This window comes from Dreissena polymorpha, chromosome 14 (genome assembly GCF_020536995.1).
Source record: "Dreissena polymorpha isolate Duluth1 chromosome 14, UMN_Dpol_1.0, whole genome shotgun sequence".
Taxonomy (NCBI): domain Eukaryota; kingdom Metazoa; phylum Mollusca; class Bivalvia; order Myida; family Dreissenidae; genus Dreissena; species Dreissena polymorpha.
Genome location: NC_068368.1, coordinates 70,263,351 through 70,283,570, shown reverse-complemented (window position 1 = coordinate 70,283,570; position 20,220 = coordinate 70,263,351). Strand labels below are relative to the sequence as shown.

Below are 20,220 nucleotides of genomic sequence, written 5' to 3'. Positions count from 1 at the left end.
ATTTCTATTTATTTGAATAAAAGTATTTCCTCTTTATTCTTAAAATGTATTAAAGTAATGTATACATTTATTTTTTCTCCAAATTCATGAAGAGCTGAAAAAAATAATAAGACACAAGTTTACACTTGTTAACAAAAGCATAAGGGTAATATGTATACATAGTACAATATCTCAACTTCTTAAAGGGGCCGTCCAACAGATTGGTAAATTGACAAAATTAAAAAAAGCTGTTTCAGATTCGCAAACTTTCGTTTTTGTTATGATGATATTTTTGAGGAAATAGTAATACTGACCATTTACCATGCTCTTTGATATCCATTATATGCATCTTTTGACGATATGAAAACCTGAAAATTATAAAGCGTCGTGCGACGCGAAACGATTGAATAATTTGGAAAGTTCTGTTGTTGTAGTTATATTTTGGGAAACTACGAGGATTGCTTATATAGGTAAAACATACATCCGCTCTAAGCATGAGCATGGATGGTCGAGTGGTATAGGAAGGAGACCTTTTACTCCAGGACTCCAGTGGTCCGTGCTTCGAGCCCTGTTGAGGGTTACTTTTTTCCTTTTTTAAAATTGTATTCTTGTTTTTTTTACTGGAGAATTTTAGGTCAAATGTTTAATTTATCAATATAAAGCATTTAATGACATGCTTCAATACATGCCAAAATCTGTTGGACGGCCCCTTTAAGCGATCAACATAGTAAGCATTGACAAGATAAACAGAGCAAACTTATATACACATATTCAAATATTATTTATAGGCGTGGAATTAAATAAAATTGCATTGTATCTTTTCTTAAGTACCACACCACAATATCCAATGTTTTTGATTAAGTAGTAAAGAGGTATTTCCAGTTTTGTGGTCGTTGATGTACGCATAAGATGATGATGATGATGATGATGATGATGATGATGATGATGATGCTGCTGCTGCTGCTGCTGATGATGATGATGATACTGATGATGATGATGATGTTGATGATGATGATGATAATGAAATCATTAATACACTGCTTATTCACTGTTTCAAACACTGTTATCGATAATTTTCACTGTAATAATGTGAAATGACGTAATTTTCGTGACGTTCCGACGTCATTATTTCAGAAAAAAAAAATCATTTTTAAGCATTTCATAAAATGAAAATTTGATGGATTTGTTCGACTATCAATCTATTTATTCACTCGTGAACATAAAAAATCTATAATAGCTCGTGAATTGAGATTCCGCAAAATGCAACACAATTAGTATCCTCTATTTACTTGGAACGTTATTGATACCGTTTTAGATGATGTAGCTTTGCGAGCTCTCATTATGGAATGAATTACTTCATTAAACGAGAGGCATTGGTAAACATTTAAACATGTCAAATATGAAAGTATACCTATCTTAAAATATAATATGAAATTGAAAACGGCTCATGCAATGTAATTTTGCGGCCTGGTTTGGATAGAAGAGATACTTGTGTGCGTTGTTGAGTTCCGTTGTGCGCAACAATAGTCCATATATGCTAATACAAAGAAGTATACAATAAATTCATTTTTTAAGGTTAAAAAACGAGCACCGATAATAGATCCTTGAGGAAGTCCAGACAACATATTTTGAGAAGATAAGGTGCTGTATCCCACTTTGATGCATTGTCTTCTATTGGCAAGATTATTTTCAACAATGTAAGAAGAAAATTAGAGATTTTTTTTTTAATTAAGATAGAATGATCAAATAAGTCAAAGGCTTCCCGAACGTCAAGGAAGCCTAAGCATACAATTCGACCAGAATTTTTATTTATTAACGAAGAATCTCTTAGGAGAATAAAACATACGGTATTTGATAACATTAGGTTTTTTGGCGGAAACCAAACTGAAAGCTGTGCAGTAGATTATTCGTTTCAGGAAAAGATTTAATGCGATTTGTAGATTGTTCCTCAAATATCTTTTAAACGGTTATGGGTATTTAAATAGATCTAAAATTGTTTAGATAATTTTTGTGAGAATCTTTGGGTATTTATTTTGGACCGAAAATTTCAAGTCCTGATGCGTTTTATGTATTGGGGGCGTGTATAATTTTCCGAACATGAACTGTTGTAATTTGAGCTATATTCAAAATATGTGTGTTGAGTGTGCTATCTATATTTGCTTTGAATCTCTTGTATATATTTTTGTCATTTTTTTATTTTTGATAATAGTTTTGTGTTTAAAACAAACAAGACTATAGTCACTTATACCACGCTGGTTATGAGGATACTTCGATAACCGATGTCACTTCGATAACAGAGAAAAACATAAGCCACGCGCGAGAGGTAAGTTCCTCAGTTTTTTTTAAGTTTTATTCTTAAGATTCGGTTTTCAGACAAGGCACATGGTCGAGTTAATAAATGGTATATCCTTTTCTATTTGAAATAAAATATTTCACGGAAGAATGGTAGATGTGTGCCCCGAAAAATAGAAAATTCTGTCGGATAACAGCATGAACTGGATAAATAGCACAAAAACAAAATAAAACTACTTAGACATATTTAAAGAAATTGTTTGATATTCCAGCATATAGAGTTATCACTGTGCGTCAAATACTTACATTTTGACAGTATTCAATTAAATTTAAACGAAGATAGAGCATGTTTTAATAGGTGGTATTCATGAAAAGGAACACCTCGGATAACATATACTTTCAAAAAATTGGGCTACCGGATAACAGAGTTTTATCTTCTACCTGAAATGCAGTCGAAACTGCCCTTACGGCCACCTGAAAATAACGGTCACATGCAGATAACGGTCAGTCTGGATTCCCCCCGAAGAAAATCACTCTGTGTAACACTTGAGAATAACGGTCACCTGTCCATAACGGCCAACGGCCACTATATTCCACTCCGAAATTCATGTTTGAACTGAAAACAACGGTCACGCAACAGTCGTTTTCGAACCTGGGAAATTAAAAACACAGCGCATCATTTGTCCGTCTATTTTGCGGGTAAAGCATCTGACAGCGGTAATTGCCTTTTATAGTTCTGTGACCAAAAGTCATGCTTGAACGAATCAAACAACAGTCACGCGTCAGTCGTTTCGAGTCGCGAAAATTAAGAACAAAAACGAAACAGGTGCACATAAAATTAAGAATGTGTATAAGTAGCAATTCTCGGCTGCATTCATAAGGTAGCACACCACGGTAGAAAGCTGAATATTCGAATTGGTCACGGTCAAGAATTGAAATGTTGGGAAAGGGTAGGTTTCAATGTCAAATTTATGGGTAATAGGTCTTATTGTACCCACAAATTGCATTAAATCCTAAGAATATGACCATTTTCAAATGCGAAACTGTGGGGTAATGACCTCTTCCCATACTTTTGTTCTTTGTTACTCAGGAAGCACAACTGCGGTAGGCATATTGTATTTTGGATTATTTTTAAGCTGGAATCGCTAGTAGGGTCACGCTGTGAATTATTGCGCGAAAACCACTAGGAAACGAGGTATTTATTCATTGTTTGATGGGTTGTGCTATGTTTTGCGTGTAAAAATATCATTCCAAAAGCAGGCTATCATTACGTTTCTTTCGTCCCCAGCCACTTTCATACATGATAAAAAGTTGATTTTGAAGCCCCTGTTTGCATCCTTGCCATTCTGTCATTTTTATCAAAAGTATCACCTGTACAGGTTACATATGCTATTTTTTAAATCTTAAATGTAAGTTTCAGACTATTTGTGTGCAGTGATTGCAGGTTCGTTGTTTTCTGAATTGAGCTTGGTGGAGATCAAGAAGGCGTCCGCGGCTCCGAGAAAGTGTGTTTCTACCGTGGAGTGCTACCTTAATTGGTAAATGACAATTTTTGTTTACACAGCCTGCCTGTGAAATGTATTTTTTAAGCTTTTTGTATTATTTCTTTAATGCCGCTCGCTTTCCAGCCATATCAGCAAGAAAGTTACTGGCGTTTATTCCGTACTAATATTCGCTCTATATCTCAACTTTACTCGTTGCGAAATTTCTTAGCGGGATGCCCTAATTACAGCTCCACTTAGAAAATTCGCGTGGTAAATTTTAATACGAAATAAACGCTTATCACATTTTTACTGATATGGCTGGATAGTGAGCATCATTTTAAAAGTAAACCAAAGGTAATAACGGGTATAAAACGCCCTAAAATAACTGTCTCGACATGGACGTCGCCATCTTGACTATCACAAGATTACCCATATGGTGAGAGTAACTTGAATTGGTCGCGTTATCAATGTGAAACAATGAATTATTTATTTTCTATTATAAGCATCCAGCTGATGCAATTGTAGTCTCTGTATATATACATACACTTACATTATGTTACATGTAGTCTCTGTATGCACACATACACTGATAAAATGTATATCGTACATGAAGTTTAAAGGACATGTAGTAATCAACAGATTGATTGATATTCGCGGTTTCCAAATGATTAAAAAAATACAACATGAATTACATGCAACGAGTAAGAAAACACACCCACAAATATTTATGAAAAAGTGTTTCGTTGAGTATATTTCGAAGTTTAAAAGTTATAGTGGTCCTTCCGCGCCTAGGCTGCCTCATGTGAGGACCCGGAGTATGTGCCCGCTTTCCTTCCGAATTTTACTTTGTGACTCACGGAAGTTATGACGAATTTTTTATTATAGCTGACATTTCCAGCCATTTGATTTTTTACTGAAAGCTATTTTAATTTTGGAGTGGGCTTATGCATATTTTTTTTGGGCGGGGGGGATGGGGGGGGAGCAGCCAGAGTTCGCGAAGAAAACCCCACCTGTCCGTTATGGCGAACAGCATCTAAACTTAAATGCTTCCGGTAACGTAGATTCAACCCGGGTCGCCTAAGTGAGAAGCGCATGTACCAACCACTGCGCTTACCGGACAGCCATCGGGGTTCCTTCACGTATAAATAAAACGGGTATACATGTATAATACATGTTTGTATAATGATCGAAATAACTATAAACTGTGACCTACATAAACTTGATCATACAATTTCGTTGTGATCCTACACAAACTGTTAGTGTCATAGAGCTGATTAATTTCGCCATTTTTTCAATAATTTAAGGACCCTAATTCGTAATTGATTCAAGCGGCTAGCTGGTTATCGAACATTGCCGAGGTATCAAATACTCAAACCTTGTCACTTAATTTCGTACTGACCCGATTCTAACAAGATTGTCACTTAATTTCATACTGATCCGATTCTAACAGTTCGAGGTTACGAGCGAACATCTTTCTACCGGACACCACCCACCCGCACGACATTTTTTTTTAATCGGGCGTAGAAAAATTACCAAGTATGGATTCGCAATATCGCACGAGTTTTTATTGGCTTATCCTGTACAGAATGTGCATCAACATACTCATGACTTAATGTATACATGTATTTAATATTTACCGGTAAGGGTTGGTAATTGTGGAAATGCGAACAAGAGCGCCCATATCGCCATTTAGCACTCACCTTAGTTCAAAAGACAGCAATTGGTGAAGACTTACCTAGGTGCCTTAGTGGTTAGCCGGCTTGATATATTCAAGATAAATATTCTAACCAAGAATCACCAACATTGAGTCATACATGTGGCACATAGAGTTTTTACACGGTTTTTAAAAAAATTGAAAAACTAGTAATCAAAGAGCTCTGAGTTCCGATGCGTAAAAGTGGTGGTTAGCAAGCTTCGGAACAGGCTTGAAATTATTTCATAGCTTTAATATGAATTTACTTCAGATTTTTAATATGAAGCCTGTCATAGACAACACAGAAAAAATGAATATATTTACTTTATTGTAAAAATAAGTTTAAATTGCACCATCAAACATGTGTATAATTGCACTTGCATATAAAATAAAACCCATACAACTTTTATGGAAAAAAATATCAATTCTGGTATTCACACATGAACTCGCCCCAATGTAAGACATAACACAAGCGCGCGTGTTTACGACTCAAGCAATAAATCATACACTGTATTAACTCCGCTATAAAATTAATCCACATTTCAAGGAATCATCATATTAAGTCACAAGTTATCAAGTACACCGTTAGTCGATACACAAACGGTCAAATATTTACACAGATTTCTCAAATTCTTTATTTATATTAACCGAAATATTATCATGGACAGAAATAAAAACACTTAATATGAATAAAAAAATAGAGATGCGATAACAAGATTAATTCCACGGGCTTTGCATAGTGGTTGTTGTTTTATTATACATTATAATAGGTTTAATTAAAGGCGGTGCAAACACTTATAATTTTTATAATTTAAGGGTCTGTTTGCTTTTGTAGATACCATTTTAATGTAAGTTTCGCAATTACTTACGCGTGCACCGAATACCTAAAATCGATGGTACAAGTACTGATGTCCTTATCATAAAATACACTCTGCATTATTAAATCATAACCTGACATCACATTTCGTACATGGAAACGTTGAAAAATACACACTGTTAGCTCAACAAAAGTAATACATGAAAAATCCGTAGACAACATGTTTGGCCATTCGTTGCAGCACGAGGATCATAAATCATTCAAAATGGCCCTAATATTCAACACGAGGGCCTTTAGCCGCTAGCCTGAGTTTATGATACTGGTAGGATCTGCATTGAAGTGTATAAAGTGTGAGAAGGCTTTGAGCCATGCATGACCAAGTTTCGAATTCGGTCGAAAAATGTAACAAATATTCTTACCAAGTTCAATGACTGTTGGGCCATACGTATAAACCAAACGAGTAAACTACCGGAAGTTTTTTTTTTAATTCACATGATCCAGTAAAGAATAAAGCCTAAATAGCATAGGGGCATGTTGTTTAACCAAGTTTCATGAAGATTTCGGCGGAAATAAGAGACCATGGCTATGTAGAACATACGACGGACAGGGGAGACCCAATGACGAACAAAATGCGATCACAATAACTCACTGAAACGACATTGAGCTCAGAGCAGCAAAAATAAAACGATTTTAAGTACATAAAAAATCAATACAGCGCATACCAAAAAAAAACCCGCTTCTGTGTAAAACAACAAACACGCACCTTAAATGCCAGATAACGCCAAACATAATCATAGGTGAAGACAAAACATGATATCAAAGAAAGAATTAAAATATAATAAAATAGAGTATTGCATAACATAAACATTAATCATACGCTACTTAGCGTTTCGTGCATAAGTTGAATGACTAGTAAGTACATGTTCTAAATCACAGTTTTATCATTTCAATAATGAAAACCTGACCTACAGAATGTGCCCACAAGATAAAAAAAACAACAACACATTATTTCACATCGGTTTTCACGACCAGAATATGGCATAATCGAAAGTTAATACATTTGTTTCTATTCGTCCGTTCTTAACATCCTTTCAAATAAGAAGTAATTTGCATTAATTAGAATATACCGTCTATACCATGTACATATAACGTTTATTTGTTTTTGCTTTTGCATCAACTGTAAAAGACACTGCATAGTTATGGCACTGATAATTTCTATTTCCAACGCTGAATTGGTGTTCATAATTCATTTGGTTGACGGCGCCGTTGTAGTCTGCATTGCTATAGATGACAATACATGTGATGTAGATATAGGCGACGAGGGCTGCGACTTTTGGTACTTCTCCCACGCCTCGTTGATCAGGTTGCTGAGCAACGGAAGCTCGTCTTCAGTCATCAGGTCACATTCCTCTAAGGTGACATTGAACCCAGCGCTCCACTTCGAGGCCGGAAATGACGCGCTATCATTGAACTCACTGGATTTCCCATTACAAAACTCAGCGACTGTCTTGTTGATTTCCAGAAAGCTCTTGACTTCCTCTTGTAAATCATCTCCTTCCTGTTTTACTAATTGGTCAAATTTAATACTAAAATAGTCATATAGTAAGAAATCCGCGCTGTTCCAGTCCCGGAGTCGGTGAAGATCCTCGTCTGTGAGCTCAAAGTCCGGTTTGCGTCGGAGCGCATTAAGCGGAACATACAGTATGTCCTTTGTGCTCCAACACAGCTTTCTCCGCATAAGAACCAAGGATTCTGGGAAACGCTCCATGATAAGAACTAGGGCGTAGTCCTTGTCAAGTTCTTTGATATAGTTCCCTATGAACGTCTCGTTTTCGAATTCCGATTCAGGTATTCCGAAGTCGAACGACATCCGGTTTCGAACAAATGAAGTGCTTATGGCATGCGCCGATGGGTCGCGCAAGAAATCTCCCATCACATGTCCTTGTGTTTTATTTATAGACAGGCTTTTATAGAAACCATAGTATGTGGCCGCAGAAATAAAATGGCTCACCGGCTCGCGAATAATCCCGATATATGACGTATTCGGTGGTAAAATCTCTCGGAATTTTCCTTTGTTATAAACTACATGATTGCACAAAATGTTGTAATGTTCGTTTGGTGGTAACGGAACGATTCGGTCACTAGAAACGGTTTTCCCATAACCTAGGTAATTAAATCCATAACCTCGAGAATTGCGTGGAAGAACTAAGTTCAAGTTATGACTGATTGCGAATCGTAGAAATATGTTCATCACAGTGGTGCTACCAGCTTTATGGACCTTCAGAAAACTGACATTTATCTGTTTAGTACATTGGCTGCTTGTCTCATTTTTTAACCCGCCAAGTTTGGATACTACTTCCTGAGATACATTCTTTGTCAATATTCGAGTCTTTTCTTGACGGGTTTCAAATGTAACATTTATTTTGGCTTCATGTTCTTCGTGAGTTTTGTTCTCCAGATCGACGTAGAGACGAGTTGCATTAAAAATCAAATCAAATGCATTTGTTAGTAATATGTCGAAGGCACTACCGTTTCCGAGAGCGACATGGCGTCCACTTCTTGGTTGAGAGTATTCCGGCGTCCATTCCACCAGGACGATCTTCCGGCGATAGCTGTGTACCAACAGGAGTCCCAACAAAACGAGCACAACACATACCCTGGAATGATATGATAGACATTGATGAACGACGCGTCTAGCAAAGAAAATCTTATGTCATAATTATGTTGCCAGTGGCCAGACCAGTCAGCGCAGTCTGGTCAGAAGCTACGTCGTCATTATAAAGTAACACACAGTTTTGTGATCTCAATAGCGGACAGAGTAGCTCATAACCATACTGCGCGGATGCTCGGCTGACCATGAGCTACGCTGGCCATAATGTTAAAATACCATTTTTCGGCGTAGCTGTATAAGCCAGCTTTTCACCTTACCTGACCTTTGTCCAATAAAATTCAAATAAAATTTCCCGCGGCTAGACACGAATGAATTCACTTCATTTAGTCCGTTGGCTGATTTGAGCATACCACCAGAACATTGGAAACATGAGCGCGTCTTTGTAACACTGTTTTACTGCGTGTTCAGCATGAAACAATTTTATCTCTAATGAAAAGGCTTGATAGATAGAACAGTTTTACACTAAACACTCGACATCAAAACAGTTTGTGCGTGCACCTTTTATTTTCAGAGGCTTGCCAGCGCTAGAGCGTTTTTACTTAAAGGCTTTGTTCTCATATTTGGTTATTACTTTCATATTACTGTCTGTGAACTAGTATATTTAGTTCATAAAAAGTATCGTTTTTCCCTATCCTGATATTCGTTTTGGCCAAACCACTTTAAATTGTTTTCGAAATTGAATATTTAACATGTATAAGTATAAATGCATGGTCGAGTGAGTGAGTGAGGGCATGTGTTTTTCTCCGGGGAAATATTGTTGGATTTAATGTGTAAAAAAATACAATTCGGTGTTAAAAATTGGATAAATCGGAATATCGAATAAGCGGTAACATTAAAAAATTCTTTTCTTTTCGCTCTCCCTAGACAGAATGATTTAATCGACTCTTTATCTAATCGAATCTTCAGAGGTAGAAGGCTAACAGGCAGCCATGTTGGTTTGTCACTTATTACACTATGCACGAGGAAAACATGCCTAGCCTTTGGAATTCAACAACGTTCAAATAGAAGTATAGTCGTCAAAAAAGTTTTTGATGTTACAATGCAATGTCTGATGCTTCAAAGAGAAAACACAGTGACTCGAGTAGCAGTGAACTAGATACAAGTTTAACAAATACAAGTAAAGGCACGGTAAAACAAAAAAAGAAGAAAGGTAAAGCAAACCCAAAACAGGAGACAATTAGCGAAATAATTAAAAGTGGTCAGACATCTGAAGAAGCAATGGCTGATATAAAGCAAGAACTTGCAAATATAAATAAAAAACTTGAAAACCTTTTTTCAGGACAGGACAAAAGTTTCAAGCAAATGATTGTTGAAATTATAAATCAGACTAAGGATGAGTTTTTAAAGTCAATTGAACACAAAATTGAAGTCCTCGAAGGAAAACTGTTTGAGAAAGAAAAGGAAAACGACGAACTTAAGGAGAAGGTTGATAGACTAGAGAAACAAATTACAACCAATCGAGACCAAGACAAACAAAATTCAGTTAACATACAAGAATACGTTGATTTTCATTCGGGCCAAATAAACTCTATGGAACAATATAGCCGTAGGAACAATGTCCGCATATTTGGGATTCCAGAAAGTCCTAATTCAACACAAAACAACAACGTGGCAGCATCAAGCGAAACGGCGGAGACTACAGCTCAGAAAGTTATTGAGCACTTAAATCAGAAAATAGAAGGGCTGAATCTGCAATTGAGTGATATTGACATATCACACAGGCTTGGTAAGCTCAAAGAAGGATACACACGACCTATCATCGTCAAGTTCGTCGCCAGACAGAAACGCAATTTTGTGATGTCCAATATAAAACTGTTTAAGGGCACAAACATCTTTATAAATGAAGACCTCACGAACATAAACCAGAAGGTGTTGATGACAATTAAAAAGGCACTGCCTGAAAATGAAGCTGTCTGGTCCTGGGATGGCAAGTTATTTCACAAAACAACAAAAGGCGATATTCGACCAATAGCTTACGAAGACTACAAACAGTGGATAGGAATGGACTGGCCTAAACTTATCAACAGGTTTTTTAACGTTCAGTAGATCACCTCTTCTTTATTGCACACTTTCAAAAGAACAGTTAATCATGATACCCCCGTGTTTCTTGATTGCCAAATTTAACATAAACATATGACAATATGTTCCTCTCGTTTCTGATCACCGAATTAACATAAACACATAACCATGATTCCCCCGTGCTTGTGTTCGTTGATTGCTATCATATGTATCATAGGTATATAGGACACTCAACCAATGAATATGGAATGTTTGTTCAGGCAACCACTTTTAATGTATCCCTTGTACATGACTCAAGAAATATAGCTACAAAATTAAACACTATGTATAAATGTATAATTAAGGGCAAATGTTAAAGACGTGTAAATTATAGACACTATTGCACAGATGCGTGTCTATCTTTATGCATGTAGTACAATTAAAGTATAAGTAAGGGCAAATGTTAAAGACATGTAAATTATAGACACTATTGCACAGATGCGTGTCTATCTTTATACATGTAGTACAATCAAATTGAAAGTTTGCCTTTACTTACATCTGAATCAACTTGTCTAAGAAGGGAAACTACTTTTAAAACTTATGACTACAACAAAACATAGTATGTATGTATGTATGTATGCGTACATGCATACATTTGTATATATATATTTATATGTATATGTATGTTATGTGTATATATGTATATGTATGTATGTGTATATGTGCATGTATGTGTATATGTGTATGTATAGGTATGTGTATGTATATGTGTGTATATATGTATATGTGTATATGTATATATATGATTGTCCTTGTATAAGTGGATATATTTGGGTATCAAAATAGCTATTCCTTTAATAGAATATGCATATATTAAGATAAATTACATGACATATATATAGATGTATGTATACATTTGTTAACAATTACTTTTGTATAGTATAGATGTATGTATACATTTGTTAACAATTACTTTTGTATAATATAATTAAAATTATATTATAATAGTGTTATAAAAGTAGTAACACTTGCTGTATGTGTGAGTTCATAAGGAAAACCTGAAACATGTTTATTTGCATATACGTCCTTTTATAGATGTAGTTAAATACATGTTCATAATATGTGTTAATTTAGGAACTTTATGAAAAAATCAGGAAAACCTGAAACATGTTTATGTGCATGTTAACAGCTTTTTTGTGTCTTTTTTTAATGCATATGTATATTAATAAAATAGGCATATAGTTAGATAAGTTAAATGACACATGTATAGATGTATGTATATATTAGCGAAAAACTATGTTTGTATAATATAGTTAAAAATTATGTTATAATAGTATAATAAAAGTAGTAATACTTGTTGTATGAATGAGTCCATAAGGGAAACCTGAACATGTTTATAGGTCCTTTTAGATTTATAGATAAATACATGTTTATATTATGCGTTAATTTGGATACTTTATGAGTCCATAAGGAAAACATGAAACATGTTTATGTGCATTTATGTCCTTTTGCAATTGCAGTTAAATACGTGTTAATATTGTGTGTTAATTTGGATACTTTAAAACCAGAACAAAATACTTATTTATGTCTTTGCATTGACGACAATATAAATATATAAAAATTATTCATTCATACAACAGTACTAATTAAAATAACACTATATGTATATATGATCCTTTTGATTACTCTTTAGTGCTTTATATTTAGATTTATAGATAAATACATGTTTATATTATGCGTTAATTTGGATACTTTATGAGTCCATAAGGAAAACATGAAACATGTTTATGTGCATTTATGTCCTTTTGCAATTGCAGTTAAATACGTGTTAATATTGTGTGTTAATTTGGATACTTTCAAACCAGAACAAAATACTTATTTATGTCTTTGCATTGACGACAATATAAATATATAAAAATTATTCATTCATACAACAGTACTAATTAAAATAACACTATATGTATATATGATCGTTTTGATTACTCTTTAGTGCTTTATATGCAAAATAAGTGAATATCTTTTGTATGCTTTTGTTTCACTTGCGAAACAGGTACATGTACTTTAGGCATTTCAAAAACAATGCTTATATAAATGTATTTATATGCAAAGTAAGTGCACGCTATTGTATTATTTTGTTTGCACCTTTATATAAATTTTTATTTCAAATCATACCATATCAAAATCTTCATTGATAAATATTAATAGTGATTGTGTTTTAGTGTAAATCAATCACTAATCAAATTGAACTATATTTTTTAAACATTATCAAAATCAAATATCTTTAACATACTACAATGAACACTGTTTGATTTTCAACAAATAGAAAGTCGGTGTATTGTCGTGTTTTTTTTCTTGTTTTTTTTTTATTATTCTCGATACAGAAAGTTTATATTACTAATGTTCTTCAAATCTTAAATAACATCATGTACTGATTAACGAAACGAAACAAAAACTTAACTAGGGAAAATATAAAATACACTTAAAACACTGCGTAAAAAATCGATACAAAACCTTCTTCTTTCATGAGCTCCAATTTTGGTTTATTTAAATATAAAAAACAGGTCGAAGGAGGAAAACTGTATTCAAACATCGAACATTCTTGTTGATGCATTACCTAGTAGATTTTTGTCTTAATTTCGCCTTCTTTTGGCCCTAGACAAAAAACTACAAATTTCAAACAACATAAAAAATGAAACCATGCATTGTTTTCAAATACAACTTAAATAGCACTATACAAACATATATATGACATAACCTACCTTTTTAAGATTCTGCATAGCATTGCAGTAAATAACGACTCAAGAACAAATGAAACTATTAACTGAAATGGGCTTTTTTAGGAGCAAATGGAAACGGCAATAATAACATTAAATGTAAGAGGTTTAGGAAATAAAGAGAAAAGAAACCAAGTATTTGAATGGCTTCGAGGTCTAAATTACGTTATTTTTATGTTACAAGAGACACATTTAACAAAACAAAATATTGAGCTATGGAAGCATGACTGGCCTGGTCGATTTGTCTATAGTGGCAGCAAAACCAACAGCGAAGGTGTAGGAATATTTCTACACCCAAATAGTGATATAGAACTATCAATTTCAATGAAATAATAATCGGACGATTAATTACTGCAGATATCAAAATCCAAAACATAACAATCACACTTATAAATATTTACGGGCAAAATAAAGATGATTTATACATTTTAAAAAAATTAAACGAATTCTTGTTTGCGAACAGCGATAAAAACTGTATCATAGGCGGGGACTTCAATACTGTCTTAGATGCAGAACTGGACAAAAAGAATGGCATTTTAAGAACACATTTACAATGCAGGAAATATTTAAACAACTTGATTGACACTTATGATCTATGTGACATCTGGAGAATATAGCACCCAGGAAAAAAACAGTTCACTTGGCACTCTAATTGCAAATCACGCATTTTTTGTAGACTTGACTTTTTCTTGATATCTAAAAACCTGTGTAACATAATATCAAAATGTAATATTAAACCTGCGTATAAAACAGATCATTCTCTTGTACAATTGAGTGTAGACAACTTATTATTAGGAAAGGGTTCTGGTTATTTCAAGATAAACAATTCAATCCTTTTAGACACTGAATATCAAAATAGAATAAAAAAATGTATAGATGACATAACATCCTTAAACGAAAATTGCAACCCAAATACAATGTGGGAGCTTATAAAAAGTAATATTCGCAACGAAACAATATGCTATTGTTCATCAAAAAATAAAGCAACGAAAAAGAACGAAGAAAAATTAATTTCAGAAATTAAACATTTAGAAGAGAATTTAATGAAAAATAACTCCTCAGATTTGACTGATAAAATAATAGAAAACATCAAAACTAAAAAAGAAGAATTAGAACAACTTTATGAAAAAAAGGTTAATGGACATATTTTAAGATCGAAAGCTATGCATATAGAAGGAAATGAAAAAAATACAAAATATTTTGCCAACCTAGAAAAAAGAAAGGCTGAGAAAAAAACGATTCATAAATTAATTGTTAATGAACAAATATTAAAAGAAAAAGATAAAATACTCGAAGCAGAAGCAGCATATTATGAATCACTTTATAAAAAAACAAATGAACGAGACGACAATTCTGATTTCTTTCAGTTGCCAATAACAAAACTCAGTGAAGAACATAAATTTCAATGTGAAGGAAAATTAACTGACTATGAGTGTGGGTGCGCATTATTAGAAATGGTTAACAATAAAAGTCCAGGCTCTGACGGACTGACCGTTGAGTCCTATAAAATATTTTGGTCTACCTTGAAAGAACACTACATTAAATCAATAAACTACTCTTTTGAAAATGGTGAACTTACTGCATTACAGAAACAAGGTATTATAACTCTTATTCCTAAATCAGATAAAGACCTTGATTATATTGCAAATTGGCGACCTATAAGTTTGTTGAACATAGATTACAAAGTCGCAACTAAAGCAATTGCAAATCGTATAAAAAAGGTTCTACCACTTATAATAAGTTTTGATCAAACAGGTTTCATGAAAAACAGATATATTGGCGAAAACGTTAGGTTAATTTTCGATGTTATTGAATATCTAGAGAATCATAATAAGCCTGGACTTCTATTTTTTGCAGACTTTGAGAAAGCATTCGACAGTTTGAACCATCTCTTTATAATAAAATGTCTAAATTATCTAAATTTCGGGCCACATATAATTCAGTGGATCAAGGTATTTTATAATGATATAAGTAGTGTCATTATTAACAATGGCCATCTTTCTAGAAATTTTAAAATAGAAAAAGGTGTTCGTCAAGGTTGTCCTCTGTCTTCGTCGCTCTTTATTATATGTCTAGAATTACTGTCAAATTACATAAATAAAAACAATAATATTAAAGGGATAAAAATACATTAGGCCGAAATAAAACAGACCTTCTTTGCAGATGATGCAACTTTTTTTAATGATGGTTCACCTAATTCATTCGAAACATTAGTTCAAACTCTTAAAAATTTCAGAAAAATATCAGGACTAAACCTCAACGCATCAAAATCTACAGTCATGAGAATCGGATCACTAAAAAACTCAAACATCAAATACAGCACAGAAAACAAATTCATTTGGACATCTGATGGGGCAAAAACGTTAGGTATAACATTTTATAATCAACATAAATTAAACATAGACAACAATTTAATGACAAAAATTAAAGAATTTGAATGCGTTTTAAAACAATGGCAACATAGGAAACTGACTCTTATGGGGAAGGTCACAGTAATAAAAACTTTTGCGCTCCCAAAACTAATTTACCCTCTCTCTGTTCTCCTTAACCCATCTACAAAAGTAATAGAAGGATTAAAAACAGCAATATTCAAATTCATTTGGGACAATAAGCCAGACAAAATTAAAAGAAAACGTCTTACACAAGATTATGAAAATGGCGGCATTAAACTTACGGATATTGATTGTTTTCTAAATGCCATTAAAGCGAGCTGGGTAAAACGATATCTGGATAAAAATAATAAAAGTAAATGGAAAACTGTATTGGAAAAAAACTAAAGAAATTCGGTAACTGTCTTATATTTGAAAGCAATCTCGATGATTCTATAATACAAACTGTAAGTAAAAATAATGTATTCTTAAAAGATGTACTTACATCTTGGCAAAGTATTAAGAACCAATATAATGTTTCAAAAAGTTCTCCCATATGTAAACATGTCATATGGAACAATAAATGCATAAAAGTAAATAACAATTCTATCTTTTTGACAAACTGGTATAACAATAATATAAAAACTATCGGTCAATTGTGCAATTATCGAAAAAATACTTATTATACATTTGATGAGTTAAAATATTTATACAACATTGACTCTCATGAATTTTTAAACTTCTACTCACTAATTTCTGCTATACCAAATGAATATAAATCAATATTGTATACGCAAGGAATCAATGCATTAACTATACCAGAGAAAACTTTTGTTGATATAATAGAAAACTCTAAGCAGGTAAACAAAACTCTCTACAATATACAGTTACAATCACAAAGTAAAATCGATGACAGTATAGAAAGAAAGTGGAATTCATGCCTTAATCTAAAAGAAAACCTCAACTGGAGAACAATATATACACTTCCATTTAAGTCAACAATTGATACTTACTTACGTAACTTTCAATTCAAATTCTTATCCAGAATCATTCCAACAAATAAGTTTCTTACAAAATGTAAACTAACAAATAGCAGTCTGTGTGATTTTTGTCAAGAAAGCATTGAAACAATCGATCACTTGTTTTGGGAATGTAAATATAGCCAAACTCTTTGGACAGAACTGCAAAAGTTCCTTAAACGAGTGAAAATTGACATTGAAATAAATAAAACAACTGCTTTCCTTGGAAATACAGAAATTAAATTACACAGTAAAGTTCTCAATTTTATTATCATTTTGATGAAAGTATTCATATTCAATATGAAAATAAAGAAATGCATTCCAAAATTTAACATATTCTTAAACTATTTGAAATTAAAGATACAAACAGAAGAAGAAATTGCCCTTATTAAAAACAAAATTGAAACACACAAACAAAAATGGATCCACATCAACCAATATTTTTCAAGTAAGAATTAATATTCATATACAGTTTTTTTTTTCAAATGACATTGCCCATACAATTACTAAACTATCGTTGTCGTATTTGTTCTCCTTTTCGTTTTGTTCTTTATCAACTTTATTTATAATTATAAAGTACAGAAACACAGGATGGAAGAATTACTTTTGTTTCTTTATTTATCCATAATACATACTGTTAAACATATTTGATGTGTGTGTGAGAGTGTGCGTGATGTGAGTGTACGTGAAATTGTGTGTGTTTATGAACATATGTATATTATATTTATCTATAATACATACCGATAAACAGGTAATAGAATATATGATGCGTGTGAAAGAGTGTGCGTGATGTGAGTGTGTGCGGGATTGTTTTGTGTTAATGAACATAGGTGAGAAAAGAAGTATACTTATTATAAGAGAAATGCATAATTCTAATATGTTTTTTTTATATATATTATGTTCATTTACTTTCGTTTTTTTTTTCTTGTCTATTTATGTGTGCATGTTTATGTATGTTTTTGCGTATATGTGCATGCGTGTTGTTAGGTACTTTATGAAAATGTTAAACCACTCATTTGTGTACATTTCTACTTTGTTTAAATGATGAATTCATAAGAGTGCAGTAATAAATGAGAAAAAAAATGTATAGGTATAAAGTTTTAAACAAGCCGTCGTTCCAGCAGTGGAAGCGTGGCCTCACTTTAATGCATCGCATTCCAACCCGCAAGGTATCAGGGTCAGTTCGCGGCCAGTAAAACAATCGTTATATAATATAGACGCTATCGCGTGAACTAGGTGAACTGGAATTTTCTTTAGACCAGAAATATGTTAAATGACGACATTCAGCGAAATAATTATGGTATGTCAATAATAGATTCTTAAAGTGTTTTCAACAATACAGTGATAAATATTATTTTTGATTAATTTAACAAGAATTATTCCACCATATTGACTAATGTATTAAGCATGAGCGCGATGATTGTTGATATTGTTAATAATCGAATGAAATAGCAATGCCCGACAAACCACTAAAACAGGTTTGTTCGAAGAACGCGCGTATAAATATTTTAAATATGTACGGATACTTCGCGTGTGGCCGGTTGACTCATATGTTTTAATTTCACTTCCATTCTTCTTTTGGTTTTCGTTTTCTGTTTTGTATATAGAGGTTTATGACCAGCAATATGTAATAATGTAACATAAGCCTCGAAAACTCTACGTAACATCCCGTACTGCGTGTGATGCAGATAAGAACTGCACAGAAAGACATTCGCTATCTTTGATCTCATTCATTGAACTCTTTACCTTTTCACAAACTCCTACCACAATCAACGCCGTATATCTTTTTTAAAGATATTTCTTGTTTTACATGACGCGGATCATACCGCAATTATGCAACTTAACAAGATCTCGATTTCGAGTCATTACATGAGAAGTCCCTAGTGTGACCTAAATGTGACTTGTAGAGTGTAAACAAGCTTTTTCTTTGCAATTGCAATATAGATCTAATTGTTTTACCTCACACATAATTTGGACATGCATAATGACCACGTTTCATAAAAATAGGACTAAAATGCGTTTTCTGTCATGTTAACAATATTTTAATGTAGCCTTGAAAAACAAATGCCACGAATCATAGTTGCCTTTTTTTCCAACGGACAGGAACCTTTTTTAGCTAGGCCGAGATATCGTTTGAACAACTATTCAGACAACATTTCATGAAGATTGGACTAAACATGTAACTTATAGAATGTAAAACCATGTTTCGATATAGCCATAAAAGGTCAATTGACCCGACTATTGAGGTAATATTTTTCAACGGACCGGAACGATTTTTGAACTTAGGTGAGGACATCATTACAACAAATGTTCTGACCAAGTTTCTGAATCCGTGGAATATAAATGTGACTTCTAGAGTGTTTACACATTTTTTTGAATCTGACCTTGTAACCCAGTTTGTTACATCACGTGATCAGTCTCGAACTAGGCCGACAATTTGTTTCATTGGGGGAATTGGTCTAACCAAGTCCTTCGTAGATTGGACAAAGAAATGACCAAAGTAGTGCTAACAAGGTTCGCTATAGCCAGATAAGCAAAACTGCCCCGCCCTCTGGCAGTCATGTTTTTCAACGTACCGGACCCATTTTTGATCACAGCCGAGACATCATAAGCAACAAATGTTCTGACCAAGTTCCAATAAGACTGGAGAACAAATGTGACTTCTAGAGAGTTTGCAAGAAGCTTTCTCCTTTATTTGTCCAGACGATCTTTTTTACGATGCTGCAAAGCAGCTCGTCTAAGTTATCATACCATGAAAAAATTCTTCACAATGACGGCCTATGTAAAAGACCGAGCCAGTCCGATTGAGATAACTCGATTTTTCTAATCGGCATATCTCGCTGATTTTAATTGCTAACATTCTCTGACAGCAGAGTTGTCGTTCGTGCCTCCACATACAACAAAGGCCGCGCCCATGAGAGAATGTTGAAAAAACTTTCTTACAGCATAAATCGGCTTGTTTGGCTATCTAGAAACTGTCATTTAGGATATATGAGTTATTTATTCACTTAATCTCTGCTAATGACAACAATTAACTACAGTCATTACATGTTATTGTGTGATTTCAATTACAAGGATATAGACTGTGAAAACTGCAACAGTAATTACGCAATCAATGCCTCTG

At 33.5% G+C, this 20,220-nt stretch overlaps 1 protein-coding gene across 1 annotated transcript in view; it reads right to left on the bottom strand.

Moving 5' to 3' along the window:
- Positions 1-5,807: 5,807 nt before the first annotated feature.
- LOC127858943 (galactosylceramide sulfotransferase-like) overlaps positions 5,808-20,220 on the bottom strand; it is a 33,656-nt gene continuing 19,243 nt past the window's right edge. The window contains exon 3 of the mRNA XM_052396312.1: positions 5,808-8,922. Within this exon, the coding sequence (XP_052252272.1) occupies positions 7,512-8,922 (1,411 nt within the window). The 3' untranslated portion in view covers positions 5,808-7,511. The remainder of the gene's footprint in view (positions 8,923-20,220) is intronic.